General features: G+C 52.8%; 1 protein-coding gene across 3 annotated transcripts in view; it reads left to right on the top strand.

Annotated features, from left to right (window-relative positions):
* Positions 1–1960: 1960 nt before the first annotated feature.
* The window catches only part of KCNT1 (potassium sodium-activated channel subfamily T member 1), a 73210-nt gene continuing 47747 nt past the window's right edge, over positions 1961–27423 (top strand). For 2 of the 3 annotated variants that reach the window (XM_051636685.1, XM_051636681.1), the window contains exons 1-2: positions 9318–9477; positions 18427–18606. In XM_051636685.1, coding sequence (XP_051492645.1) covers positions 18512–18606 — 95 coding nt within the window. In that variant the 5' untranslated portion in view covers positions 9318–9477; positions 18427–18511. Of the gene's footprint in view, positions 2056–4583; positions 4716–9317; positions 9478–18426; positions 18607–27423 lie in introns of those variants that run through there. The other variant, XM_051636686.1, reaches the window with a different exon arrangement.

Raw genomic sequence — 27423 nt, 5'->3', positions numbered from 1 at the left:
TGGCAGAAGGGCTCCCCTGGGACCCTGGGGATGCTGTGCAGGCTGCCAGGTTGTATTTGACAGCTCTGCCAGTTGGGGTTGGTTTAGTACCCGGTGTGTTTTCAGTGGGCTCTAGGGAGCAAGACACGAGGAAGGGGCTGAGCAGGGGGAGCTGATGGTGCTCAGCCACACATCCCGTGGTCAGGAGGGCAGGGGTGCTTTGGAGTGTCCCCCCCATCTCTTACCCCTCCAGCCTCTCTGTACTGAAGCAGGATGGGAGCCCTGAAGAGCTGTGTTGGACGGTGCTTTGCTCTCTGCACCCACGACATCATTCTGTGGTTTTCAGGGCCTATTGGGCTTTCTGCTCTTGGCAGCTGGTGGTTGCAGGTCCTGGTGAGGAGCTGGGCTGACCCGCCCGGCCGGGCTGCTCTCCTGGGCGGTGGTCCCGGCTGTGCCGGAGCCTCCGCGCGTTGCTGCTGTTTGCGCTGGAGCCGGGCGGGCCGGGAGCCGCGGGGGGCTGGAAGTGCCGGAGCGGGGAGAGCCAAAGACACCACAAACAGGATGGAGGTGTCAGCAGGGGGGGAGGGTTGGGTTTGGCAGCGGGTCTGCAAGCTGTGGAGGCCTGTGGAGCGCCGAAGGGGGAAAGGGGCTTGCGGGTCCCCGAGCAGCCCCCGGGGAGGGGGTGGCAGCAGCGATGCCGTGTGGTGGGCACCTCGTGGCAGGAGCATCAGCACACGCGTGGGACCCCCCTGCTTCTGTGTCAGAGTGGGGAGGCTGGGATGGGTTTTATTTCGGAAAGGTGGGGGTTTTTTTTAGCAGGTAATGGTGCATTTCTGTCACTGCACCCTTGGGTGAAAGGGTGCAGGGGGGATGCAGTCTGGCTGGAGTTTGCCTTAGCTCCGTGTTTTGGGAGGGTTCTGACCATGGCAATCCTCCCTGAAGCCTTCAGTGGGGACCCTGTGTCGGCCAAATGTCCCAGGCAGATGGAGAAAGGTGACCAAGGATTAATCCCCTCAGCTCTCCCAGCAGTGGGGCCTGTGGCAGCATGGGGAGATCTTTCCCACACGTGTCAGGAAATCTGCTTTCCTGTAGGGAATTACAGAAGAAACCAAGTCCCCAAAATGTGGTCACAGCTTAGAAGTGCATCGTGCTTCCCCTGAAAGATAAACCCAAATGCACACAGCATGTGTGTCCCAATGTGGACCTCAGCTTTAGGTTCTCCAAAAATTGGAAAAACTACTTTCATGGAGCTTGTGGGTCAGCTGGGCTACAGCTTCATCTGGAGCAGCCTCCCAGTCGCTGTAATCTTTGCTCAAGTTGTGCTTTGAAGCTTGGCAAGCTGTCAGCAAGGGAAGTGTCAGTTAAATGTCTTCTCTGAAATAAAAAGCTAATAAGGAAATATTGTTCATGTACAATAATACAGCACTATAGCCCCAGATATCCATTCTGGGGGGGGGGAAATTCCTCCTTTGAAGATGCTCTGTCTCCAACTAAATCATTTAATAAGCAAATAAATACTAGCATTTGAAACCATTTCCATTAAAAATATTGGCTTTCCCAATCGTGCCTTTTTAGAATAATAATAGAACCCACATGTGTATCATCCCCGTGTCAATTAGGCCCAGCGTGGTGCTCCAGCCCTTCTGAAGTCATTTCTTCAGCACAGCTCGGTGGTGGCAGCAGGAACTTGAAACAGTCTCAGCTCTCATGTGTGTCAGATAAACGCTCTCCAAGCTCAGCAGCGCTTGGATGTGGGGTTGCTTTATCTGAAGAGCCTGGCTGAGTCCTGCTGGGGAAAGCTGAGGAGGAATAGCCATGAGATATCTGCTGGAGGGTGAAGGAACTGATCTGGAGTGCCCCAAGCCCCCTCGGCTGCAGGGAGTTTGCCTGGGGGTGACCCCTCCATCGCTGTTAGGAACCCAGCTTCAGGCAGACATAGCCCACAGCAGCTCATGGATGACCTTGTCTTATTTTTCAGATGGGTCAAGCCCAACACGTTCAGGAAAAACTTCCCCCCGTGAGGATCCAGGTGTTCCAGAAGAGGGAATGCAGGATCCCCAGAGCAGCTGAAGCAAGGTCAGTCTGGGGAAAGGAGCTTTGCTCCTACAGCCTCCCTTACACCCTGAGACGTCTTGTGGGTGCAAACTAGGGAAACAACCAAGAAAGCAGGTTTTCCTGAGTCACAAGGCTGGGATTCACTTTATGTCAGAGGGTTTCATGTTTTCCTTACAGTTTGCGTCCAAGTAAACCTCCTAATGGGAGCTGGGATGTACCAGGAATGCTGTAACAACTTGACCCACCTCATGAACAGAGCGTGTTTAGACTGAAAGAGGTTTGCATTTGATTTTCTGGAGAGGACAGGGCCCTGAACTCCTGCCATATCCAAAGATAAAAGCCGGGATGCCCAGAGGGTGGTGGGGGCAGGATGAGCCCGGGTGGGCAGCGCTGGTGCAATGTGCTGCAGGGGAGCAGCCAAACCCGCAGCTTCTTAAAACAGCTCTTAGAGTCTCCTGGCTTCCCTCCCGATGCTGGGAACATTTGGAAGGGGGGAGCAGAGCCTGGTTTGTTTCAGTTCTGCTCAGCACTCCATGGAAATGCGAAGGCTCCGGGTGACGCAGCGCTCTGGGGGCGCAGGCGAGAGCAGGCGGGGGGGGGTGGGGGGTTATTGGGGAAAACCAGTGAAAATTGTTTTTTCCAATATTAAGTTGCTCAAATATAAAAAATACCGAGGTCTGCCTGTCCCAGGTGCCTGTGCAGTCACTCTGGGCTGTGCACTGTCCTTCCCTGCAGGGTAGACACCCCTTTCCATCCCCATCATGCTTCCTCTGCTCCCAGGCTCTTCACAAAAGTTGGGTTCATTCCCACAGGCTTCCAAATCCCCACTCAGCTGCTCCTGCTCCAGGGATGTGCCAGATCCTGTTTGTCATCTGTAGGCAGGTGGTTTTCCTCGCATAACAGCCTTTTTCCACAAGGCATTCCCTGTACCCTTGTGCAGCTGCTTGTCTTATTTAAAGGGTCAGAGGTGGCCCCTGTTCCAGGGCATCCTCCAGCAGCCCTGCTGGTCCCCAGTGTGATGTTCCTGGGAGCACAAAGCACCTTCCCTATGCTCCAGACCCTGCCTGGAGGGTCCCCTGTCTTTACAACCTGCCTTTTGCAGTGTTTCACCAGCACACACAGACCCGACAGCACAAGGGGCTGGGGAAGGGACTTGTCTGGTTTTTAATAACAGCATCAGTTGCAATAAATAAAGGGAGATAATTGGTTTAGGTCTTAGTCACCTAATAGCAATGTTTTTGCTTGAAGATATGATTCAGCTCTTGCAGGCAATGCTTCACCTTAAGTTCTCCATGAGCCTTGGGAGGTGATGGAACAGGAGGCTTTCTAAGAGTTACACTGAGTGTGTTTCATTTGGGTTTTGATATTTAACATTCCTTTGGGTGTTAAACATAAGTGGAAAACTTAAAAACAAGCCAACAAGCCAGAGTGCTGATACACAAGACAAATAGACAAGTTGCTCTGGGAGCACAAGTGAGGATGACTTTTCTTCCCGTTTAGTGGCTCAGCTGACTAGCTTAGAAACATGTTTTTATAGCCAAGTTCCTAGTGTTCATTTTTCCTTTGCATACATCAGCCTGGGAGTTACAGAGCTCTATCATTTTGTATGGGTATGTTTGATTGTTACTTTTAGGGTTTAATGACAGCTTTGACAACTACCTACCACAATATTCCTTGACAGAGACAGCTTAAACCCTCTGTGTGTGCTGCGGGTGCTGCACCCAGCCCCACCAACACTGAGCTGAATGGAAAGAGCAGGAGCTTGGGGAAAATGTCAAGCTGTGGGGCCAAAGGCTCCAGCCCTTGGGCTGAGGTGGTTCCCAAGCAGTGGTCTCTCTGCCAGGATGTCAACTTGACAGTAAAGTTGCCTGTTTTGCAGAGCACCAGAAGTTTTCCCCTCAGTGTTAATTTCCCCCAGGGGGCTCTGCAGGTTGCTTTGCCCAGCCCTGTCATTCCCTAGAGTTAGTCACAGGCTGTTTGTGCCTGGCAGCTCCAAATTTCACACAAGATTCATTTGACACCCACAACATCCGAAGTGTTTGAGTCTTGAGTTGAGCTCCACGTTGATCAAATTCAGTCCATGCTTTCGCAGTGTTTGTGGCTGGGAGCAGGTCAGGAGTTGCTGTGCTGACTCCACGGATGCTCTGCAGCTGTGGTGATGCTGGGCAACGAGCTGGAACATTTCTTCTGGGGAGCTCCTTGCCCCGGGGTTGATGGGGGAGTGTGTGGTTTACCCCAAAATACAACGCTTGCCCGAGGTTGTGAAAGGCAACAGGAGCTGAGGGCAGGTCTTGGGGCTCGTGTGAGGCCCCAGCTCATCCACTTGAAGTCCCACAGTGCTGGAAGGATCCAGCTGTGCTCCAGCTGGATGGACCTGGGTGTGCACTGGGAATGGGGAAGGGGCTGCAGTCCCAGCCATGGCCAAGGCTCCCACCAGTGGGGTTGTCCTGGTAAGGGGTTACTGGGGAGCTTGAGCAGGACAACTTTCTGGAGTCAACAGCACTGGGGAAGGAGGGAGAGTATTTTGCTCTTTATTCTGTTAATGACAGGTTGTACAGTGGTTCGTACAGAGGATCCTCTTGTTCCCATTCAGCAGGAGAGGAAGCAAAGGCTGTGAGTCCAGCGTGGCTGATCCGTGCTGGAGCTGGGAGTGGTGCCAGGCAGGGGCTCATCTTTCTCAGGTAGGATCCCACCAAATACCATCCCCAGGACAGCTGGTCCCTGTGCCGAGCAGCCAACATCCCCCTGCTGCCTGTGGGGTGGAGGGCAGGTGGGACTGGGCTGCTGGAGCTACAGGGTCTGGGTGGGGATCTTCTCTTCTCCTGGTTCCTTCCCTTCCATTTTTCATTTGTTGTGTTTTTTTTTGTCACCATCCCCACTCCCACCGTAATGGTTTTAAATAATTCCTCCTCCATGCCTGTGTTATCACCTGGCTTGTCGATCTGCTGCTGTGCCACCCACCCCTCTCCTCGCAGAGCTGCACGGTAGCATTTTGCACCCCATCATGTGCAGCAATTAGTGAATGGAGAATAACTTCCCTACTTAAAAGCACGATGGGTCGGGGAAGCATCACGAGGGGAGTATTAATTGCTTTTCTCTCAAATAATTCCTGGTGTAGGAGAGTCCATATGGAGAGGGAGGAGGAAGAGATGCTTCGGGAGAGCCAAAATCTCCCATCCTGGGGAGAAGTGTAAAACACCAGCGTGTCTGAGTGGGCAGGTTCCTGCGGAGCTGGAGGCTGCGGCAGCCAAAGGCGGCGTGTGCCGGTGCCTCCCGGGGGGGCCGGGGAGCGGGGGGCACGGGGTGTTGGGGGCTGCCTGGAGCTGCCAGAGAGAAACCCCAGCTCTGGAAGCAGCGAGATGGTGTCATCCTGCCCTGGGGTGTGACCGAAGTGGGCTGTGGTGGTCGGGGGGATGAGGGGGAAGGTCACACAGGGAGTGTCCTGGGGCTCTGATGCCCGTGGCCGCAGGGCAGCCCCCACCCTGGGGCCACCTCAGGCTCCCCGTGGCCAGTGTGGGCCGTGGGTGCACAGTGGGATCCTGCGGGGAGGGGTTTGCCCTGCCCCCCCCCCCCCCCCCCAGCGGGGAACACAGCTTTGGGGCCCTTTGGGCTTGGCCCCCTCATTACAGCTGGCACCTCGTGGCGCGGGGCTGAACCTCGGGGGAGCCACCTCGGACTCGGTGCCGTTCACCCTTTCCTTGAGGAAGGCAGCTGGGTGACAGGCTGCGCCCGCTGCTGTTCCCGGGGCGGGGACACGCCCGTAGCGGGGTCCCTGTTATTGCACAGGGTCCCCCCGGGATGGTCCCTGCCCCTTGGCCCGGCTGCCGCTCGGCACGGCCCGCGGGCGCAGCGGCGCTCGGAGCGAGTAGGGGTGAGAAAACAAAAACGGAAATAATGAAAAAAATCCAACCAACCAACAACAACAAAAAACCCCAAACCAAAACCATAAAACCCCAACAAAAGAAGGGAAGGAAGCCGAGCCCCCCGGGGGGCCCAGGGAGCGGCAGGGGGCGCTGTGCGGGGAGCGGGGGGCGCTGTGCGGGGGGCGGGAGCCCCGCTCCGGGGGGCGCGGGGATGGGGGGCGCGGGGATGGGGGGCGAGGCCGCCGGGCTCCCCGCTCGGCCGGTGCGCGTGGGGCGGGACCCCCTCCCCCCCCCGCCCTCCGGCTCCTCCCTCCTCTTCCTCCCCCCGCAACTTCCCGGCACCTGTTGGTCCCGCCGTGGCCGCCTCGCCCCCGGGATGTGGAGCGCCCGGCCGGCCCGGGCCGTGCCGTGATGTGCCGGCGGGACGGTGGCGGCGGCTGCGCTGGCGGCAGCGCGGGGCTCCCATGCGCGGGGCTCCCATGCTCGGCTCCGCCTCGCCCCTCCGGGCACCGGCGCCGCTTCGCTGATGCCGTTCTCGGGCGAGGAGCGGAGGCTGCAGGGGATTTACAAGGCGGCGGGGCCGGAGGACGGCGGGGCGGCTGCCCGCACCGAGGGCTACACCAACCGCTCCTTCGTCGACGACGATGGCAGCGCCCACAGGTACCTGCCGGCGGGACGGGGCGCGGGGACGGGGGTCGGGTCGGGCCTGGGGGTCGCGGTGCGGGGTGTGAAGGAGCTGCTTGTGCCGCCGTCACGGGGAGCTCCGGGGCTGGGGGGGCTGCGGAGCCCCCCGTGCAGAGCCGAGGGCAGCCCCTTCCCTCCCGGAGGGGGCCTGGGACCCCCGCGGGGGGAGCCGGGCAGGACCCTCGCCCCCCGTTCCCACCGCGCTTCCCAAGCCCTGAGCCTCGGAGAAAGTTTCCGCGACACTTCCAGGCCTGGCTGGGGACCCCTGCGAGCGCCCCGCGGGGCAACGTCGCCTTGGGAACAGGGCAGCCGGGAACGGGGGATGCTTGGAAATCCCCGAGCTATTCCCGGTCGTGTCCTTCATGGGCAAAGGGCCGGTGCTGTCCCTCTGTCGTGCCAGGAACGGGCCGAAATTGTGCTTCATGGTGCGTGGGTCAGGCAGAGCTTTGGGGGAGCTGGTTTGGTTGAGCCCTGGAGGCACCTCAAAGCCAGAGGGCTAACATGCACACAGGCAGAAAAGCTGAATTTCCGAGGTGCATCACAGCCCACATGCTGGTTTTGGGCTGTTTTTATGCCAAAGTTGTAATGTCCAGTATGAAGGAGGGGTGTAGAAGTGAAGAGCTGCTCAGAGAGGACCACGGGGACCCAATGCCATGGTCCTCTTGTGCCCAGGCAGCAGCAGATGTGTCTCTGCTCCTTGCACTAGTCTCTCAGTGCTTGTTGCTGAAGTATCCCAGCTTTCCTGGTAATTCCTTCATATGATCATTGTTCTGATTGTATTTACTAGCATGGCTCTTCCGACTGTTGCACTCATCCAATGTCAGCTTAAATGAGCAAATTAAGTGTGTGTATCCATTAACTCTTGGCAGATAAGGTACTTGGCAGGGTTTGTGCCCTGAGCTGGTCAGCTGAGGTTTTTTATGTTGTCATCTACTTGCTATGAGTTAGTGAGACCATCATTTATTCCTAAAGCTTAGATGGAAAAAGAAGGAACAGTCTGTACAGTCACCTCTTTAACTTCCAGTGCATTGTCACTGACTGGGTAATTGGTAAAATCCTTGAATATTGGTTCTTGGGATTAAGTCCCTCATCATTTCCCCCTCTGTCCTCTGTCGAAGACACAGTGTCTGATGTGGCCGAGGCCCAGAGGTGCCTTGGGAACTGGAACCACCTAACCCCTGAGAAGCCATGGGGCCTTCACCAAACCAAATTTCCTCATTTTGCAGCTGTACTCAGAGTGTTTGCAGAAATTATGTCCTTGAGGAAGTTATCAAATGCGTCTGTTTTGAGGGGGATCAGAGATCAGGCTGCAGGTGGCAGCTCGCAGAGGGTTTGGGCTCCGGTGTTAGGGGGCAAACGAGGGGTTGCCCAGCACAGACAACAGTTACTGCTCCTTGGTACTTCCACTGCAGTACTGCTCGGGGTCATTTATCCTCCTCTAACCACAACAACAAAATCCTTGTCCAAAGGTCTTCCCCTCGGTCTCTTTCCATCTGCAATGAAGAGCTTTGTTTTCTAATTATTATTATACAGCTCAATGTGTTTCTAACCCCCCCTGGCTCTGCAGAGGTTGAAATGCCATTGCTTTCCCTGGCTTGTCTTGCCTGCCTCTGCGTCCAGCCCCTGTGCTGCCCTTCCAGAGATACTGAACAGGCTGGTTGGAACCCTCACCCTCAGGACTTGGCAGCTCTGCCCATAGTTGCCTGTTTCCCTGGCTCAGAGCAGCCTGGATCTCTAATGTACTTGTTCAGTGCTGTTCAGCTGAAGAAGCAGAAAAGGATTGTTGTATAATGGCTAAGGAGAAAGACAGGAGCAGGCAGAGCAATAAGGACCATCTCCCCCATTAGATGATCCCAGGGGCCCACTGGCTACTCTGCGGTTTGGTTTCTTTGTCTGCAGCTTGGGCTGGGGGTGTGCATCCCCTGTCAGTGGACAATCCTCCCCGTTTAACAACCTGCTGTCTGCCTGGCACAGGAATTCCTCCCTGCCCTCCTGTGGTTTTACCTCTGTTCAGTGGAAAGAACTGGAGGCAGCACCCAGCCTATGTCTGATGGGTTCACGGTCCTCAGGGGAGACCAGGGCTTGGGAGTCCTTCACAAGGCTTGTCCTCGCTCTGTGCTTCCAGGCTTCTCCTTGTAGCTGTAGGTGTGGTGGCAGAGAAGCAGACCTGGCACCAGAGGTGTATGTGTGAAGGGTCTGAGAGTTGGAGTAAAACGGAGCAGCAAAGATGGTCAACACAGTCCCTGAACCTTCTGCTGAATGTTCCAGTGACTTCAGCTGGACTGGCCCCATTGCAGTAAATTGAAGCCTCAATTATCCCTTTGGTTAACAAATCGAGAAATGGCTTAAAATCTGCTGAAGAGAAATTCCATCATCTCAGTTGCCCAAGTGTGGAGGTGTGTGCTTTCTGGCAGACAGTGGTCCTGAAAGTCCCTTCCAGTCAGAAAGCAAGAGGTTAACTGTAAAAGCATTTGAAAGTATGTTTGGAGAGCAAATACACATTTCTCGCACCCAGAGGGTACAAATAGCCTAAATTTTACTTTCCTACCTCATGGGAAATCTGGGTAAATGTTTGTAGAAGGAGCTAGTTGGTCATTTAGGGGAATGTAGGATTTCCTCCGGGCAGCAGCTCTGCTTCCTCTGCCTTGCCCATGTAAGGGCACTCTGGGGAGAAGCAGTGATGGATGAGCTGCCATATGGAAGGGCTCATGCAAAAATATCCTGCACAAGTGAGGGGACCTGCGGGAGAAGCAGGGACGTGCGAGAGGAGACTTGGTTTTTCCACCTGCTGCCTCCAGCTACTATGGCTAATTTGCGGAGAGAGCTGTGGATGAAGGTGGTGAGCATGGTGACAGCTGGAGCAGCTGCTTAGGAAGATCAGGGCTTTGCATCAGAAGTATGTGGCTTTTCTCATGTCTGGTTTTAATGTCTGTTTCAGCAGGTCTTGTCTGCCTGCACTGCTCTGTGTAGCTTCAGTGCTGCTGTTTATACGTGGAGTAAACAGGAGATGTGCTGTGCTGAGTGGGTGGGTTTGGGCCCCTCACCATGGATTTGGGAGCAGGATGGGGAGGGAAGATGGGTCCAGCTGGGGCTGTGCAAGTGCCTGAGCAGCCAAAGTTGGGGCTGGAGAGCAACAACCAGAAAGCTGTGGGCACCCCTGGCACAGCAGCTCTGGATGTGCTGAGGCAGTGGAAGCTGGAGAGGGCTTGGCTTGGTAGGGACTGAGCTGTGGTGGGCTCTGACCTCAGTCTCCAGAAGAGATTGTACTTTCTGGCCCTAGAAGGCAAGGGCAGCAAGGTAGGAAATACCCACAGGCACCTTCTGCTGCTCTGGTGGAAGCCTGTGTTGGACTCCACAGCCAGATGCTTGCCTGGTATCCTCACTGAACCTGGGGTGATCGGTGACTTTGAAAGCTGGGTCTCTATGAGAGGGCTGGGAAAAGTTGATCTGAATCCATGAGGGATACAAAAAGAGAGAAAAAGAAAAAAGCAGTGAGTAAACTGGGTTCTTGCTCAATGGGAGGACTCATCCAGAGTTGGATTGCCTCTTCCATGGCTTCTCCTGCTACACTTCCGAGGTGTCAGATGGACTCTCTCAGTTTAGCACAAGGATGGTCCCTGCAGCTGAGAGCCTGTTGTTGTCTTTGAAGTTTTCCATTTTCTGGAAATGAATGGGAAGATGCCTCTTTGGCAGAGCTTGCACTGAACCAGACCTGGAGCTCATTAATAACCAGTTTCTCCAGGCAAGATGACTCGCTTTGACATTTATCATCTTCCCAAAAGTCAGCTTTATGGGTTGCAGCAACTGTTGCTCTGGCTGGTTGTGCTGTTCTAGGAGAAATTGCAGTAGGGAGCCATAAAACTCCAGGGTCAAACACCCTGTATTTCCAGAGTGTTTATGCAGCAGAGATAAAAAGGAATTCTACTCTTGTTTTCCTTGCTGATTAGGAAAGGGAAGCATGTAGCTCTGGCAGGAGTCTGAAGTTCAGGGTTCAACAGGGCTGTCAGCAGGTGTTGCTGTGAAAACCACAGCAGGAGAGCACCCACCAGCACACCTGGGGCAGTGGGAAGGGGCTTGGGGAACCCCCCTACTATTCTGTTTAGTGAAGCACCCCCCTCGTGCTGAATGTCCTCCTCAGAACCTGCCGCTGGGTTTTGGCGCAGCTGCGCGTCACCCTTCTCTGGAGAGCAGCAAAGCAGGGCATTGCCTGTGCTTAAGGCTCTTTCTGCTCTGCAAAAATATTTACAGCATCTATCTGAATCCTCCCAATCCTCCATCAGTGACCTCTTCCTGACCTCCACGCCTGGTTCCCAAGTGCTGCATGCAATTTGTTTTGGAGCTTGTTAGCGTTTCTCTTGCATCCGTGCCAAACCATGCTGGAGTGTGGAACATCTCATTCATCCTTCTTCTGAATAAAAACAGGCAAAGAGCCATCCTAGGTCTGAGCCCTGGTGTCAGAGCCTGGTGTCCAGTGGCTGGTGACAGGGACAGAGGGGACAAAGCAACCCTTCCTGGGGCTGCACTGCTGCAGTGGTCAGATTGGGATCCCGAGCTGAGGTTGTACCCAGAGGCTGTGCCTGGAAGACGTGTCTGGTGCCTCTCATGGTCCCTCTGGAACCCACTGGTGCTTTCTGCCTCCACAAGAGGATGTGACTTCTCCGGTGCAGCTGCTGTGTGTGAAGACATGCTGCTTCTCTTCTGAGGCTGCTTCTCCTCTGGTTTCCTCAGGTCCCCACGGCTCCTGTGAAGTGCTCAGCTCCCTGCTCACCCGCTCTGATTTCACCTGCCTTTCATCATGTCTCTCTCCAGCCTGAAGGCTCCTCCTGATCTATTTAGTCTCTCCTGAAGAAAATGCTTTCTGTCCCTATGGTTCCTGCTGTTGCCCTTCTCTGTGCCATATCCTCTCTGAGGAGGGGAACCAGAGCTGCCCGTGGCTCTGCAGTGGGTTCAGCTGGAATGTAACAGCCCCTTGGAACATTTTGGGGTTTGACCACCACTGACAGCCCTGTCGGCTTTGTGGCATTATCTGCTGTGACCTTGGCTCTTTTCTGAGTGCTAATTTGCAGACTTTCTAATGCCTACATAGGACAGTGGTTTTCTTCTCTTCCCTTTTGGATTAGTTGGCATTTGATGCTAAGTTTTGTCTGACATTTTATCATCAGGTTTCTCAGTGCTGGAAGATCCTCCTGCAACTGTTCACACTCAGGTTTAGATTTGACTGTCCTGGCTAATTTGCAGTCATCACCATCACTTCTGAGTCCCTGCAACAGCAGAGAGCCTTGTGGGCTCTGCAGTGAGGGGTCACTTCTCACTTCCAGCAGCATGAGTCCCTGTTGCTTGGTTTCGTGATCTTTGCTTTTAAATGAACTTCCATGTCCCCCCCAGGACACCTCACAAACCTGCTCTGGGATGAGGAGAAGAAGGGTTATGTCCTTGCTGGGGCAGGGCTGGGTGCTCTGGGAAACCTAATCCTCAGCATAGATCTCCTACAAGGAAGATGTTTAATGTTATCATCCATAAATAGCCTTGGAGATTGCAGGGTCAGGATTTTCCCAGTAGGGCTGGAGACCTTGGCTCCTTCTAGGATGCTTCTTGGAAGAGGCTGCAGCCTGTTTGCTGTCGGAAGTGGGTGGGTGTTTTTTGAGTTGCAGCGGTGTCTGCAGGGTGTTCTGGCTACAGGAGAGGGGTTGCTGTGGGTGGCCCTTGGGACCTGCCTTCTCCTGTGCTACTCACCTCCTCCCCAGCCCTGCCCTGCCATCTCCAGCCTCTGCTTTGTCCCACATGCTTGCAGCTGCCTCCCAAAGCTCAGCCCTTGGGGACACTGCCCCTTGTGTGCTTGGTGTGCTGCTGATGGCATCAAAGAAGATGTGAGAAGACTTCTCAGCAGGGCTCTGCCTTCCCTGAGCTTCACCCTGCTGCACAAAGCCCACGTGTGCAGCAGGCCAGAAGGAGCGGAGAGACGTGGGGCTGAGCTGCTAATATGGGGTTGTCTAATAAGAAAAAAATGGCTCTGGACCTGGAAGGTACAATTTCTGCTTTTATCTTCTGGAAAATAGCACTGCCAGCGGGGGGAAGGCTTGTGGAGCTTTGCACTGACTCACGCTTCCTGTTCATTTTCAATGTGAAGTACACAAAATGCTAATTTTTGGTGAGGCCTGTGGTGCTAAATTGCCTCCGCGCGTTGAAAGCCAAGCGATGGATGGATTTGTCACAGGGCTCAGCAGCTCTGAACAAGTTCTGAGCAACAGCAGCCCCTGACGTGGACAGTCTGACTGTCCATGGAGCTGCAAATCTGGACGCAGTTTACTCTGGGAGACTGAACACTTCATATACTGGGTGTGTGTGTGTGTGTGTTCTGCAGCTGTTGTACCCACACAGCGTGACTGGAGCCAAAGCCACCCAGAGAATCTGGAAATCAGGACTTGGGTGTTCTGTTGGGCCTGTTCCCATCCCTTAGAGCACTTTAAACTCCTTGAGTCAAAAAGTATAAAATCTATGACCACTGTACAGGTAACCATTACATGAAATGGAAGGTGGTCGCTTGTGGACACTGAAGTGTTCATGAAGTAAATGATCTTAAAGGAAATGGAGTCCCATCTTTCCCTGATTCCCCTTTTCTGTGCCAAGCTCAGGGTGTTGGTGCCTGGAGCTTTAGTGCTGGTCTTTTTAGCTCTTTTTTTGTACATGATCAGAGAGTAACTTTGCAAGCTCATTAGTTCATCACCCCAGTCCCCTTGCCTGATCTGTGGGGTTGCCTGCAGTAAGTTCCATGGGTTTGTTCCATCTAGAAATGGCAGGGGCAGGCTCTGCTCACACAGCCAGCAGCATTTGTCCTTCTTGTTCATCATCATCAAGGTTGGGATTAATTCTTATTTCAATTTCACTTGGCCATGGGGCTTGTGCTTAGAAAATGGAGGAGACGTTTTTAATGTTGTATTTTGTGGGGAAAGAACCCTGCCACTGGGCCTGTGTGAGTGCTCCCCGTGAGTGCTCCTCTCTCTCGGGAGGCCATTGAGGCCACACCTTGGTGTAGAGCATCCTCCCGTGTCCCTAGACATGTCTCTGCATTCCAGGAAGGCTGATCTCTATGAATGGCACCAATAACTCACCATGGGACCTCTGGGGAGGGAACAGTGGGATCAGGATCCAGGGCTCTTCCTCTGACAAGCTGAGACTTAAGCTCCAGTGATGTCTGGTGCTCCCGGCGAGATGAGGAGCAGCTGAGGTGTTGGCAGAGAAAGCAGCTCCCTGCTGGAAATCAGCGCCCAGCTCCTCCCCAAGGATGGGGGCTCCTGCCCTGGCAGCCTCTGAGCTTGGTGCCCTGCCCTGGGCAGTGCAGGGCACATGCCTGGCAGGTTCCCAGCCTGCCCGTGTGTTGCTGCCCAGGGCCCTTCCCTGCTCTCTGCCCTGTCCCCGTGGTGCCCCCGTGGCAGCCGCGTGTCCCCAGGGGGAGCAGGGCACCCAGCACGTGTCCCCCCACACACTCGGGCCATGAGGAGACCCCACAGGGATGGCACTCAGAAAGGAAAAAAAAAAACCAACAAACCAGAGAGAGGGGAACAACTGTAACCCGGTAACCGTGAGAGCTGTGGGAGGAGAAGCAAATAGAGGATGATTGTGTGTATTTTAATAAACAGAGGAGAAGAAAGGGCAGAATTTCTTGTGCAGCTCTGTGCTTTGCAGAGGCTCTCAGAGCTTGGCAGCAGCTGAGCTTCCCTCCTGGTGGACCAGGGATGCAGGGCCAGGCTCTGCAGCCACGGCTGGTGAAACATGGGGCAGGGAGGAGGGGGCAGGGCAGGGTCCTTGCTGTCCTGGAAGGGTGTTTTGGGAGGGTCTTCAACAATTTTGGTGCTGATGGAGCAGGGGGGTTCACTGAGAGCTTTGGAGCCCCTGACAGGTTTGGGCAGTGTCATCCTGCAGGTCCAGAGCACAGGACTATGGGATCTGGTGATGACCCTGGCCAATGTGGGATTGGCTCATGGTGGGAAGCAGGAAGATTCTCTGTGGTTTCCGTGGTGTGGTGTGAGCAATGAAGCAGAAGAGGAACTTGGGTTCTGTCTTTCCTCTTCTTTGACATGTATAGTAAAAAATAATGACAGAAATCCTTAAACAAGCTCCCAGCCTGTGGTGGTTCCTCTTGGGCAAAGACACCTCTTGGGTGCTGGGAACCTGAGCAGCCTCTGGTGAGCTCAGTGGGACACACACGTGGCCAGGCAGATGTGTGGGCTGTCACTGCTCTGCCACTGGCCTTCCCAGCCCCAGGGGACAGTGCTGCTGGCAGCCTGGCTTTCCTGGGTACCCCCAGTGGAAGCACAGCAAGGGAAGCACAGGATGGCAACCTGCCCATGCATGAGAGAGCTTATTGAAAAGCCCAAGGCTGGTGGAGCCCTGAGGCTCCTCGTGTTGTGCTCCGAGGGGTGGCTGTGTCTGCTGAGCTGGGACAGTGCTGGTGTCTGCTGCAGATTCGTGGTAGGAGAGAGCACTGGGGAGATCTGACTGGGCTCACACTCGGCTGGATCCCAATTCCCATCTTCCCAAGAGGCTGAGCAGTTGGGTGTTCCCTCTCCCAGGGTGCCCATCGCTGCCAGGGAGCTGGCCAAGCTGGGGGAGAGACGCTGTCGTAGCGAGAAAGTGGAAGAGTGTTGAGGTGTCCATATGCTGATTGCAGCCTGCATTTGTAGTGGTACATGGTTCTGGAGGAAGGAAGGAAGGAAAGGGAAGATAAAAATAAAGCTGCAATCCTGTATTTAGCTAGAAACCACTTCGGGATATACTTTTTTCAGTAGTAGTTGAAGACTAGGCAACAAATGAACTTGTTATTGAATTTTTTTAACATGTACCACTACTGCTGTAAAGAAGTAGCCGGGTCACTGTGACATTTCAATAGCTCAGAATTCCTGTGTTTGGCCAGGGAGGAGAGTTGCAGGTTCTCTGTGCCAGGGTCAGGAGATCTGTGTGCAGTGCATGAGCACGTTTTGCTAAGACACTGCTGTGCAACATCTTAAAGTCACTGTGTAGTTGATAAAGAAGTCTGTACCCAGTAGGTGCATGCAGTATTTGTCTTACTGAACCTTCATCCAGATTAAACAAATGTGCCAAATTTTTAACATTCTGAATGATTTCATATGCAAGAATAAGAGAGAATACATTAAAAATGTAGCTGTTACTGTGGGTGGGAGAAGAAACTCAGATGCAAATACAGAGCAGAAATTGTGTTTCCGGAGATACCAATATAATTGGGTTTTACTACAATTTCTTGACACTGGTAAAGGACAGGGGTGAATATTGGCTTTGTTTCATGAATCTAACACAGAATCCAAGGCCAAGAAAGGTGGATTAATTGGGTTTGAAAGGAAATGTGGGGTTTAAAATAACACTCACTCAGAACACAAGCGTTCAACGTTTGAAGAAGATGGTTGTGGCTGGATAGGGGCGTCCTTGGCTTTTGGCCCCGGCAGGGCAGGGGGGACATGGCTATGGGAGCCATGGGCAGTGTGAGGCAGCCTGGCAGCTTTGTGTGGAGGTGCCCTTTCCACATGGCAGTCAGTGTGTCTGTGGCTGTGCAGGCAGAGAGAGTGGCCTCTCCTCTGGGAAAGGAACAACTGCTCCTTTAAACAGGCCTTTCATAATCAGTGGAGGTGACTGCCTGTGACAGTCTCCTTCAAACACCCACATTCACAGCCAGGCACCTGGCTCCCCACTTTATTTTTATTAATGATTAATCATTAATTTTTAATTATTACCATAAACTAGTATACTATTATGATAAGAGAGTGGATTATTTTTACAATTTATTTCTTCTCTCCCTGGAAGTCCAGTTTCAGGATGCAGTCCTGGCCTCATGGCAATAAGAAATCTCGCTTGAGCTAGAACTTCACTGGAGGTGGCTTGATGAAAGTATGCTCTTGGCAGAATTTATCGTGGTTAAACTCCAAGAGAAGAGATTTAATTGTGGCCTTTTTGCTGTTAGGTTAATGTTAGGTCCTCCTGTGCAACGCCAGCTTGAGATGGTCAGCTAACTCCTGTGCTTAGATCAGTCGATCCAGAGGGAGTCCTTGAGTTGATAGGACTTGGGCTTGATTTCTCTGAAGACCAAGTTTTGGATCAATACATATCACAGAATAACCTCCCTGATGCCCAAGGCCCTGCACAGCTGCATTCCTCAGTGCAGAGCCTGGGCTGCAGTGTGCATATGGCAGCTAAAGGGAATTGAAAAGCTCTGGGGATATAGAATTAAGTGGCAAACAACATCAGTGAAAATAATCCCCAGTGCTGAGAGAGAGCTGAGTTGTCTTCTGGGGCTGTGTTCAGCAGAAATTTCGCATGCTGGTTGCTCTTCCAGGAGGTTGGGAACAGCAGCTGATCAGGACTTTGGAAGCTTGTCATCTGGGGAGTTATTTACAGGAGTTTGTGTTGTTGAAGGTAGATGATAAGAGGAGCTTCAGATCGTATCTCTGCAGCCCGGGGGGGGAAAACCTGGATGTCTGTGTATTGCCAGTGTAAGGTTCAGCTGTTGGGAGCTCTTTTGCCTGTACAGAGCTCACGCAGTGTGCACTGGAGGGAAAGCTGTGAGAAGGTGGTAGGAGTGGGCTGGAGATGCTTTGGGTGAGACCCTTGGGAGTGCATCTGGCAGCAGTTGGAGCCTCTCACACCTCAGAGTTAACATGTGAAGGATAAAGCATCAGCTCATGGCAGAGGCACCTTGGCTCTGCTTCCAAGCTCTCCCTGTCCCTCCCACATTCCACAAAGGGTCTATGAATTGGAGTTACTGTCACAGAATGGATAAATTTCCCTGATAAAGGCAGAACCCAAAGGATCAGGACCTGTGATCTTGCCTCGTGTATATGTATGCTGGCTTTGCAGCCTGGAGCAGCCCTGTTCCCTCGTGAAGGGGAGTTGCAGCTTAACCCCGGTCTGTGTAATTAGCAGCTCTGGCTGCTGTGGGAAGAGGGGTGTAGTACCCGTGCTCTGGCGGGTGGATGTAGTTTAAAAAGGGAGAGCAAAGACCAGCTCTTAAACCCTCTGAAATGTGGGGGAGCTGGCGGATGCCATCTCCTCGCTGCGTGTCGCTGGCCATCCAGAGCTGGCTCTGAGCAGTCACCTGGGGTCTCTGCGATCCCCCCAGCCTGGATCAGCGCCCTCAGCGTGCCAAGGGAGGGCTGATACATCCTCCCGGCCACGACACTTGGCAGCTGGACAGATGACTGACTCATCAGTGTTCGTGGTTTCTCATTTAATACTGGGGCTGTTGGGATGATGGAAGTGCCAGCAGCCCAGAGGGGAGCTTGTGCTCCTGCCTCCAGCGCGGTTGTGGAGCCCCCGCCTCGGCTGCCTCCCATCCCTACTTTTCTTGGCGGGGGGAGGCGGGGGGGTTGGAGCTGGGTTTGGTTGTCAGCCGTAGATCTGTCTTGTGAGCGGTTTTATTTCCTCCTGGCGTCTGGGCTTTTCCATTGGCTCCTCTCGCTCTCCGTTATTTACCTGCTGAGGAGCGAATGTCCTGTGCCCGGCGCTGCCCTGCGCAGCGGGCTGCGGGGCGCTGCGGGGGCCGGGGCTCCGCGCCTTGCCCATCCCGCCGGCCCTTCGCCTGAGCCCGGCATTGTTCCTTGGCCACCCATGCCCCCGGGGGGAGAGCTCTGCAGGGGGGGCACCGCCGCCTGCCCCGCAATGTAATTGCAGCCCCCGGTGCGGGGCAGCGCCGGGCGGTTTGTGCCGGGGTGCGGGTTGCGCGGGGCCGGCCCCGGAGGAGGTGCGGGGGCGGGCAGCGGGGACGGGCAGGGCAAAGCAGGGCCCCCCCTTCCCGCCGCTGCCGCTACCCCCGTTGCCGCTACCCCCTTCTCTCCCGCAGGCTCTCGTCGCCCGGCGGCTGCGGCGGCGGGGACGGCGGCGGGAGCCGCAAGAGCGGGGTCATTCTGGACATCGCCGCCCTGAAAATGACGGAGCTGGAGTCCGAGGTGCTGCCCTTGCCCCCCCGGTACCGCTTCCGCGATCTGCTGCTGGGGGACCAGACCTTCCAGAGCGACGACAGGTTCGGGGGGCAGCGGGGAGGGGGGCACGGGGACGCTCGGGCCGGTAGGGGGGAGGGAGGGGGACGCAGGTCCGGGGGGACGCTCCCCGGGTTGGGGACGCAGATCCGGGGTTGGGGGCAATCCCTGGGGCTGGGGACACAGCCCTGGGACCCAGGCGGACCCCCCCCCGCTCCGGGCGGGACCGGAGGGCCCTGGCGCTGTCCGCGCTGCCGCGGAGCTGTCCGCGGTGCTGAGCGCCCCGTGCCCGCGCGGCGGGAGGAGCCGGAGTCCGCGGGACGCGCCCGGGCCCGGGGCACCGGGATGCGTGCGGGTACACTGCGGACCAGGCACTAGGCACGTGGGGGTGTTCCAGGGCTGGGGGACGCGCTGGACCTGCCGAGCACCGGGAGTTGTTTGGACAGTGCGGTCTGGGTTTCCCACCGGAGGCTGGCGAGGAGAAAAATGGCCCACTGTGTGGGGCAATTGTGGGACAGAATCGGTGAGGGGCTGGTGGAAGTCCCTGTGAAGCCATATGCAGAGCTTGGGCTGAGTGCACACAGTGGTTTAAGAGGTAGGGCTCGTCCAGCCTGTTCTCAGGGGTGGTCTTTGCAGCAGGGGGTGCCGATGTGAGCAGAGTGAGTGAAGAGCTGCTGTGGATGTGGCACAGCTCTCCCTTGCTTGCACTGTCCAGAGAAACGGCCTTTGTGGGTTGACCACTGAGCCTGCCATGCCTGGCTGGCAGGGATTTATTATCAGGTTGAGTGAGCTAAAGCAAAAGGAGAATGCCATGAGTGGCAAGTGAATTTCATGAGCACAGCAGTTAAATCAAGTGGAACCAGAACAGGCCTCCCTTCAGTTCTGTTCATATCACAAAAATCAGGGAGCTACAGTGCTAAAGGGGATTCAATAAGATTCTCATCTTTTCCTACCAATTAATTGCATGATGCAAGCAGAGAGAGCTGTAACTCTTGCTGAAAAAACCCTTCAGTTGCTGATGAGCCTTTGGGCAGCTGCTGTGAGTTTGGTACCCCTGCTTCAAAGCTTTTGTGCATTTTTATTAAAAGGTGGTTTCACTTTTTTTTTTTTTAATGTGTATGAGTGTCACACAGAAAGAAAACTTGAAACTGGGTTTGAGAATGTGGGATTTAGAAATGTTGTAAATAAGTGTTGCTAACTTTTATAGAGAATTGCATGAGAACTGATCTTTCTTGCAAGTGAGTCTGTGACCCTCAAGACTTGAAAGCCCAGGTTTCCTTAACAGGCACTGAAAAATTAATATAGTTTTATGGCTTTAGGTGAGAGGCTGATTGGCAATTCCAATGCAGGAAATGTCTGCAATTCAGAATGGTTATGATATGACTCATGATAAGTTTGGTGTTTAGAGTTTTAATAGTTTTCATGTTTAATTATTTTAATGGATCTGAAATACAGAAGATGACAACTGCAAATTGTTTTTCCTGAATCTCACTGGTATATCCCTTAATCATCATTTTCATCTAGATATGGGTGTTTCTCATTTGGAGTCTCTCTTTAATTTTAGTGGGCAGATACTCTGGATTGTTTTGGTAAATGAATTAGGTTTCTTTTTGAGGTTATCTTTGTTTCACTGGCTTTATGTGCTGCTGTCTTTAGTTGTTTGACTTCCCCCTTCATCTGGAAAATATTGAAATCTTCACAGTGTGTTTGGCAACTCAGATCTCTGAACACATTTGCTATTCACACTTCTGGCTTCACTGGGATTTGAGGTGAGCCACTGCCCTGGGCTGTTGGAAATGTTGCTGTTAGGCCTCAGTTTCAGTCCAAGTCATTAATGATCCTGGGATCTTGTAGATGAAACAACCTCGCTGATGTAATTATCACCAGTAGATCAGTCTGTTCCAAACCGACTGAATAAGGAGCTGATTTAGGGCAGCAGACAAGGAGCAGAAAGCCTTTTTGGCTTTGCTGTCCTTCTGCTAAGCAGCTCAGGGCTGTGATTTGAAGTGCTTTGTTACAGCACTGACAGGAATGTGGTACCTCACAGCCAAGGAAAATTCCCCCATGCAAACAGAATGGGAGCTGTGATTGCTGAAACGGCTCATTGGCTTGAGGATGTGACACTGCAGGGAACACTCCTCACACCAAACATCTCGTTCATTTGGGAAAGCAATGCTCCAAACATCAGCCTGTCAAATACCTGCTTTTGAAAAGCTCCCCATGACTGAAAGTGTGTCGATGAAAGTGAGGAGGTGTCTGGGCTCAGCAGGGGACTGAAAGGCTCTCAGGGAGTCCAAGTTTCACTGCTTCAGGGGAATTAGAACTGCTTTGGTTAGAGATTTATTAATCCATCCTCATCACAGAGGGTGCTGAAGAGACACCACCACTGCACTGAGGTAAGAGAAAGAGATAATGCTGGAGCTTGAGGAGACCAGAGCTTGCTAGAACAAGTAGAGAGCTGTGGTGTGGCAGGAGGAGACAGGATGACCTGGGAGAACTGATCAGTGGATATGATGTGGAACAGGCTGGTCCTATTTCCCTGGTTTTTTTTTAGAATGTGAAAGGCGTAGACAGTCTCACCAAGGAAGACTTTGTGGCAGGTAGACTGATTGACATGACTTTGTGGAGGATGGTAATAAATCAGCCAGGAAGCAAATAGGAAAAGACTGGCTGGAAGAGGAATGGGGGAGGTAAATGGATTTGTGCAGCAGAGAGAAAAAAGCCTATTGAGGAGCAAATCTAACGTTGTCAGAATAAAGTGCTGCTTCCAACACCTTGTTTGTCTTTGGAACTCACCACAAGGCACAGGGGAGACTTTGGGCTTGGCTGCACTGAATGCAGTGCAGCTGTATTTAGATACCATGCTGAGTATTTTTACAAGGCAGATCTTAGGGTTATAGAAGCAGGATTAATGGTAATTCAGAATTTCCAGTTGATAAAAACTGCTGTTTTGGGGCATAGATCTGACTAATGGGGACTGGGAGGGAATTTCTCCTTTGGGGAGAGAAGGTTCTCTCTGGGGACACTGAAGTTGCCTCGGTTGTCTGGCATAAGTCCTGTCTGCTTTAGAGGTTTCTTTCTCTCTTTTTGGAATGTTCTGTCAATGTCAAGACAGAGAGAAAAAGCAATCTGTCCTGCTCCCCATGGAGTGTTGTGTTTCTTACCTCACCCGTGTTTTGTTGCCATGAAAATGTTCAGAGTCACTGGAATAAAACAGTTAAGGCAGAGTTTATGATGTTGAGCCTGTAAGAAAAAGGTGAAGAACTTGAGGCACCAATCCTGCATGTGCCTGGCTGCCCTTCCACATGCTCAGCACGTGGGTGCTCCAGTTATGGGAATCCTCTGCCCAGTGGTACCTGTGTGTGGGAACCAGGGAGGGAGCAGGAGCTGAACGGAGCATCTGTAGCTCTGTCCAGAAGGTTCTGCTCCACAGCAATGCTGGTGTTGCTGCTAAAGGCAGCTGAGAAAGCACATCTGCTGAACTGATAAATATTGGTTTAGACCACAAGCAGTGGCATCCCTTTGATCCCCACTGTCCTCACCAGGGCAGGTTTTGATCTCCTGCATGCTCTTAGCTTGGGCAGTGCTGACAGCTGGGTTGGGGCATGTATTAAAAAAAGCTCATAAATAAAATGAAACTGCATCTCAGAGAACTGCCATCAGGAACTTAGATAAGTTCCTAATTTAAATAGTCTGAATACTTGCCAGAAGGTTATGGTCAGAAGCCACAGCCCTATTTACAATAGTAAGAAGTAATGGATGTCACTTTGATTAAGTGCATTTTTCTGAGGCTAATTATCAACAAAGAATAATTTTGATGGATAAAGATGTTTGCAAAAGCTGCTTGTGCAGAAGAATTCAGCAACATCTCTTTGAAACAGGAGATGTTAAAAATTTTAAATCAAAGATTTTTTGGATGTTACATAACCAAGACAAATCTTTTAATAATTGGGGGGAATTATTAAAGTTTCTACTTCCAGTTTAGATAGATTTTGAAAACTTCTTTGTCTGTTAACTGACATCTGGTCTCTTGAATTTGTCACTAAGTGGTGGCTCCAGACCGGTGGTTGGATTATGCTTGGCACAGGCAAACCAGAGTGCTGAAATATCAGGCTTCTAAGATCTTACCCTTGCAGTTTTCATGCTAAAGTGCCCCAAGTGACTTCCTCATCAAATGTATCATTACATTAATGGATCTGAGCAGTTTTGTCCCCTGCTCTCAGGTTCCTTGAATATGTCTGTGGCTGAATCCCCACTTCATTGCCATTAATGAACAATTTCTCTCATTTTATTTGGAAGATGCAGATGCTAATTTGAAAAGTCATGTTTGTATCCAGAAGTTCAAGACATTTATTTCTGTGCTGGTGAGATAATGGCAAATATTTTAGGTTCTGGACTGCAATGTCTGTTCAGGCTGTACCAGCTGTGCCTGGGGAGGTTTGTACCTAGGTTTAGGAGAACCAGCTCTGATGCCTGTGTGCCACAAAATTCCTCTGGCAAAGGTTCTTCATCTCCCAGCAGGTCGATCCTCTGCTTGTGGAAGCAGGATGAAGGTATTTCTTGTCTAATACCCCTTTCCTCAAGAAGAGGGCTCAGACACAGTCTCCCCACCAGCCCTGTGTGCCACATCTATCATGGGGTGACTAAGTCTTCACAGTGATGCCTGAGCCCAGCTCCCAACCAAGTGATAAATCCCACTGGTGAGAAAGCAGGGAGGGCCTTTGTGACCCCTTGAATTGAATTGCTTCTCCTTTGCTTTTGCCACCTGGCAACACAAACCCAAAACATCGCTTAAATGGATTGGGCTGTTTTCCTGAGCCAACGCTCTGTCAGGAAGTCTCTGACAAGTCTGACAGGACCCAAGTGTCTGCTCCTGCCAGCTCAGCCAGCCTGCAGCAGTGACCCTGCTCCTAGTTGGAGCCATTGCTGCATACTTAACCCTCTTGCCAGTCCCATTCACCACCTCGCATGGAAGAGGAACCAGTCCTGGGTGCCTGGGTCCAGGTCCCCTCTCTGAACACAGACCAAATCAGTGTGTCACCACTGCCCTCCCCAGCTCTGCTCCAGATGGGGTGCTCTGGGCTGAGGAGTGTGCTGGGACAGCTTGTTTTCTTGTGTTTGTAGATTTTGATGCCTAAATTGAGCGTCTGTTTGGAGGTTTTAAAATTGATATTTCTTTGTAGCTATTGCTGTGCCTTTGAATATTCATCTTCAGGCAGGAACCCTTAGACATCAACAGAAATATTAGCAAAGGCACAAAAGTAACAGAATAAGAAAAGAAATGCATTTATCTTATAATTATAGCTATTATCTTGTTAAAAAAAAAAAAGCCGTTACTCTTTTCAGGGATGTTGCTTTTGCTGTCAGTTGTGGACCCTGGCTGGGAATAAAAGGACAGGCTCGTGGCAGTCTGCAGGAGGCAGTGGAGTGTCCTAGGGGCACTGCAGCATGAACTGCTCTTCCCTGATGGAAAGGGAGAAGCACAATTTAACGTTCCGGACTCAAATTTCCATTCCTTCCTGGTGTATTTTCCTGGGTTTTTTACTTTGGTTTTTGGGAGGATGTGCTTGGAAGGGAGAACAAAGTGTTTCGAGTTACCTGAGAGCACCTGTCCAAGGGAAGGGAAGGGGTGAGTGAGGGTGGAAGAGTCTCCAGCCGTGCTGGGACCAGTGGCTGTTGAACCCACAGAGACTTACACCAGATGAGGAGCTGTTTTTTTACTCACATTGTGTGGAAAAGCAGCTGGGAAGGGCCATGGGGGGCTCGGCAGTGAGATGCTGGGGAGCACTGGGGTGGGGGACGTTGGCCTTGCTGAAGGAAAATTAGGCACATCGGCAGAACAGATGTTTTTACTCCCCTCGACCTGTTGTACAGGACACACCAAGTCCTGACTGAAGTGTTTCCTGCAGTGCGTGTGAGGTCTTGGCACAGACCTGCAGGGGACACGGGTCCTTTCTGCACTGGGGAAGCACCATGACCGTGTCCGTGTCCCCAGCTCTGGCGCAGAAACGACGCTCTTTGTCCTTGCAGCAAACCCTGTGCCTGCAGCGTTCAGGGGCCGCGTTGCCCTTGGCCTGGGGGAGGGTGGAAGGTCGGGCTGAGCCCGGAGCTGCCCCCTCTGCCGTGGTGCCAGGACGAGGAGCAGCTCTGCAGCCGGAGCTGGTCATTGCAAAGCAGACGGTTCAATTGCGCCGCTGGGTTTTCCCACCGCTTTATCTCATCGCAGTTGCATCTTGTTTCCCAAGGGAGGTAATTTTCTGCCGTTCTGAAGGTGGTGCTCGTTCCTTTTCCTCTGCACAACCTGTTCGGGGACTGACAGACAGAGCCTGGGAGCTCAGACATCCCCCGCTCAGGGCGGGAGGGAGGGACGGGAGCTCTGCTCCTGCTGCCCCGGAGCTGCTCTCCTGGACCCCAGGGTGATCATGGTATAATGGTCACAAGCAGAGCCCAAATAAACTGGTTAGTAAACCCCCCCCCACACACATTCTCCTGTTAGGGAGTCTCAGAAACTGCATTTAGCAGGAGAATGTGCAGCGGGGGGGGGTTTAGAGAGGAATAAAAAGCCAGAAATCTGAATCAAAACATCTGTTTCTGAGAAGTTCTGTCAAGAGAGAGGATTCATTCTTTATTGCCTACAGTGTTCAGCTCTGTTCCTCAGGAGAGACATGACCACTGGTGCCTGCTGGAGCCCTGCAGCTAGTGCAGGTTTCCCTGTGTGCTGCCTTTGCCTCTGCTCCAGGAGCACTTGCTTGGGCTTGTAGCAAAGCTGTTAATTAGCAAAGCCAGAGCCTGGAGTTCCTCCTGCTGGCTGCTCAGCCCTCTGGGCACTGTGCAGACCTCTCACCAGCTGCCTCCCAGTGGGCTGGCAGTGCGAGGCTGAGCAGCACCCACCTCCAAGCTCCTCAGTCTGAAGAGTTCTTCTATTACCAGTCTATTAATTTGCTGCATTGCTCTAATAAGCACAATTTTCCCTTCTTTCTTTCAGAGTGTTCAGTTCAGGTTATGTTGCTCCATCTCACTTTGTATAAAATAAGAATGTCTAATTTCATCTGCCGTCGTGACCTTATTTCCTTCCTTTGTGGAGCATTTAGTTGCTGTTGTAGCAAATTCATGGCTGGCTGTTTTGCTGCAGGGAGATGATCAAAGTGCAACACTGAGGAGAGCACAGGTCCCTGGGATGGAGGTCTGTGGGGTGGCAGCAGCCTTTGCTCTCCTGTCCTGTCTCTGCAACCTGTCCTGGTTTGAGCCAGGATGAAGCCAACTTTCCTTGTTGGAAAGCCAGGCTTCATCCTGGCTCAAACCAGGGCACAACCTCATTGTGTCTTTAAAACTCCCCTGCCTAAGGAGGTTTCCAGGGTTGGGGGTCCCCTGGGTAGGCTTCAGCATTGCCCCTTCAATTATTCTAGACAATAAATAATTGATAATGAAGGAGTCTGTGGTGATAGAGTTGAAATGTGGGGCTTAAGTCTTGGTGGGACAGATGTAGATGTTAGCAGACTGAAGTATTAAAAAAAAAAGCATGTTTTCCAAATCTCTCAAATTTGGAAAAGCTGTCCTTCAAGCAGGAAGCCTGTAGCAGAGGATGAGGCAATGCCTTGCAGCAGTTGGGTCAGCTTGCAAGTGCCTTGAAGAAGGCAAGTGCCTTTCTGTTCTAGAGCTACATCCGTTGTTGGATGCAGGGGCTGGTGTGCTCTTCCAGGGCATCCACAGCCTCTGGAGTTGGCTTTGCCTCTCTGGACTCATACTGGGGCCACAATTGCAGGGTCCTGCTTGTGTCTCCTTCCTAGAGACAGAGTCTGGGTCTCTTCTATCACCTTTCTTCAGGAGATGGCCTGGGGCTGCACCGTGTGCTGGCAGCCGGCTGGAACATGGAAGCAGTGTTTTGGGAATGGGAGCTGCAAAGGGAAGTTTATAGACAGGAGGAACACTTCAGGATCCTGACATCTCCCAGGCAATGGCTTGGTGGGCAGTTCCAGGTTCCTGCAGGCAACCCTCTATTATGGGGACAAAAGTTTCTGTGGTCAGATGGTATTTGCTGCACCCAAGGGTACCTGTACACCCCCGTGTTTCCCCTTGTGTTTTTCCATTATATTTTCCCCATGGAATGAGCTCCCTCTTGCACTGGAGAGGATGCATCTTGCTCGTGCTCTCTCCAATCCGGTGCCATTGTTGTTTTTTCCTGCCTGCCTTTTTGCAGCAGTTGTGTGGGTGGCCATGAACATGTAGCACCATGTAGGAGCAGCCACAGCCAGAGTTCAGAGCTGGGCAGGACATGGGCACAGCCAGAGGGAAGGGAGGGAGGGAGGAGGAGTTGTGCTGGAGGCTGAGGAGAGCCTGTTATCCGGGGGTCAGCTGGTAGTGTAAACAGGGGAATGGCAGTGACTGAAATGGGTGAGAGAAGTGATTTGCTGCAAAGGTGACAGACTGACGTCTGTCTTTTCATTCCCTCCAGGGATGGTGACTCCTCCTCTGCACTGGGCAGCCTGTGCCAGGGTCTGCCAGTGCTTTCAGTGCAGAAACTGTTCTTAATATCCAATGTAAACCTCCTCTGGGGCAACTTGAGGCCATTTCTTCTAGTTCTGTCACTTGTTACTTGAGAGAAGACTGACACCCCCCCTCTCCTTGCTCCAGCCTCCTTTCAGGCAGTTGTAAGGAGTGAGAAGGTCTCCCCTCAGCTTCCTTTTCTCCAGGCTGAGCACCCTTGCCCCTCAGCTGCTCCTCCTAAGACTTGTGCTCTAGACCCTTCCCCATCTTTGTTGCTCTTCTCTGGACATACCCCAGCCCCTCAATGTCCTTGTCATGAGGGGCCCAAAGCTGACCCCAGGATTAGTGGAGCAGCCTCACCAGCACACACTGGGAAC

Source organism: Apus apus, chromosome 19 (assembly GCF_020740795.1).
Source record: "Apus apus isolate bApuApu2 chromosome 19, bApuApu2.pri.cur, whole genome shotgun sequence".
In the NCBI taxonomy this organism is placed as follows: domain Eukaryota; kingdom Metazoa; phylum Chordata; class Aves; order Apodiformes; family Apodidae; genus Apus; species Apus apus.
The sequence above is the reverse complement of the archived record's forward strand: the minus strand, read 5'-3'. Positions and strand labels throughout refer to the sequence as shown.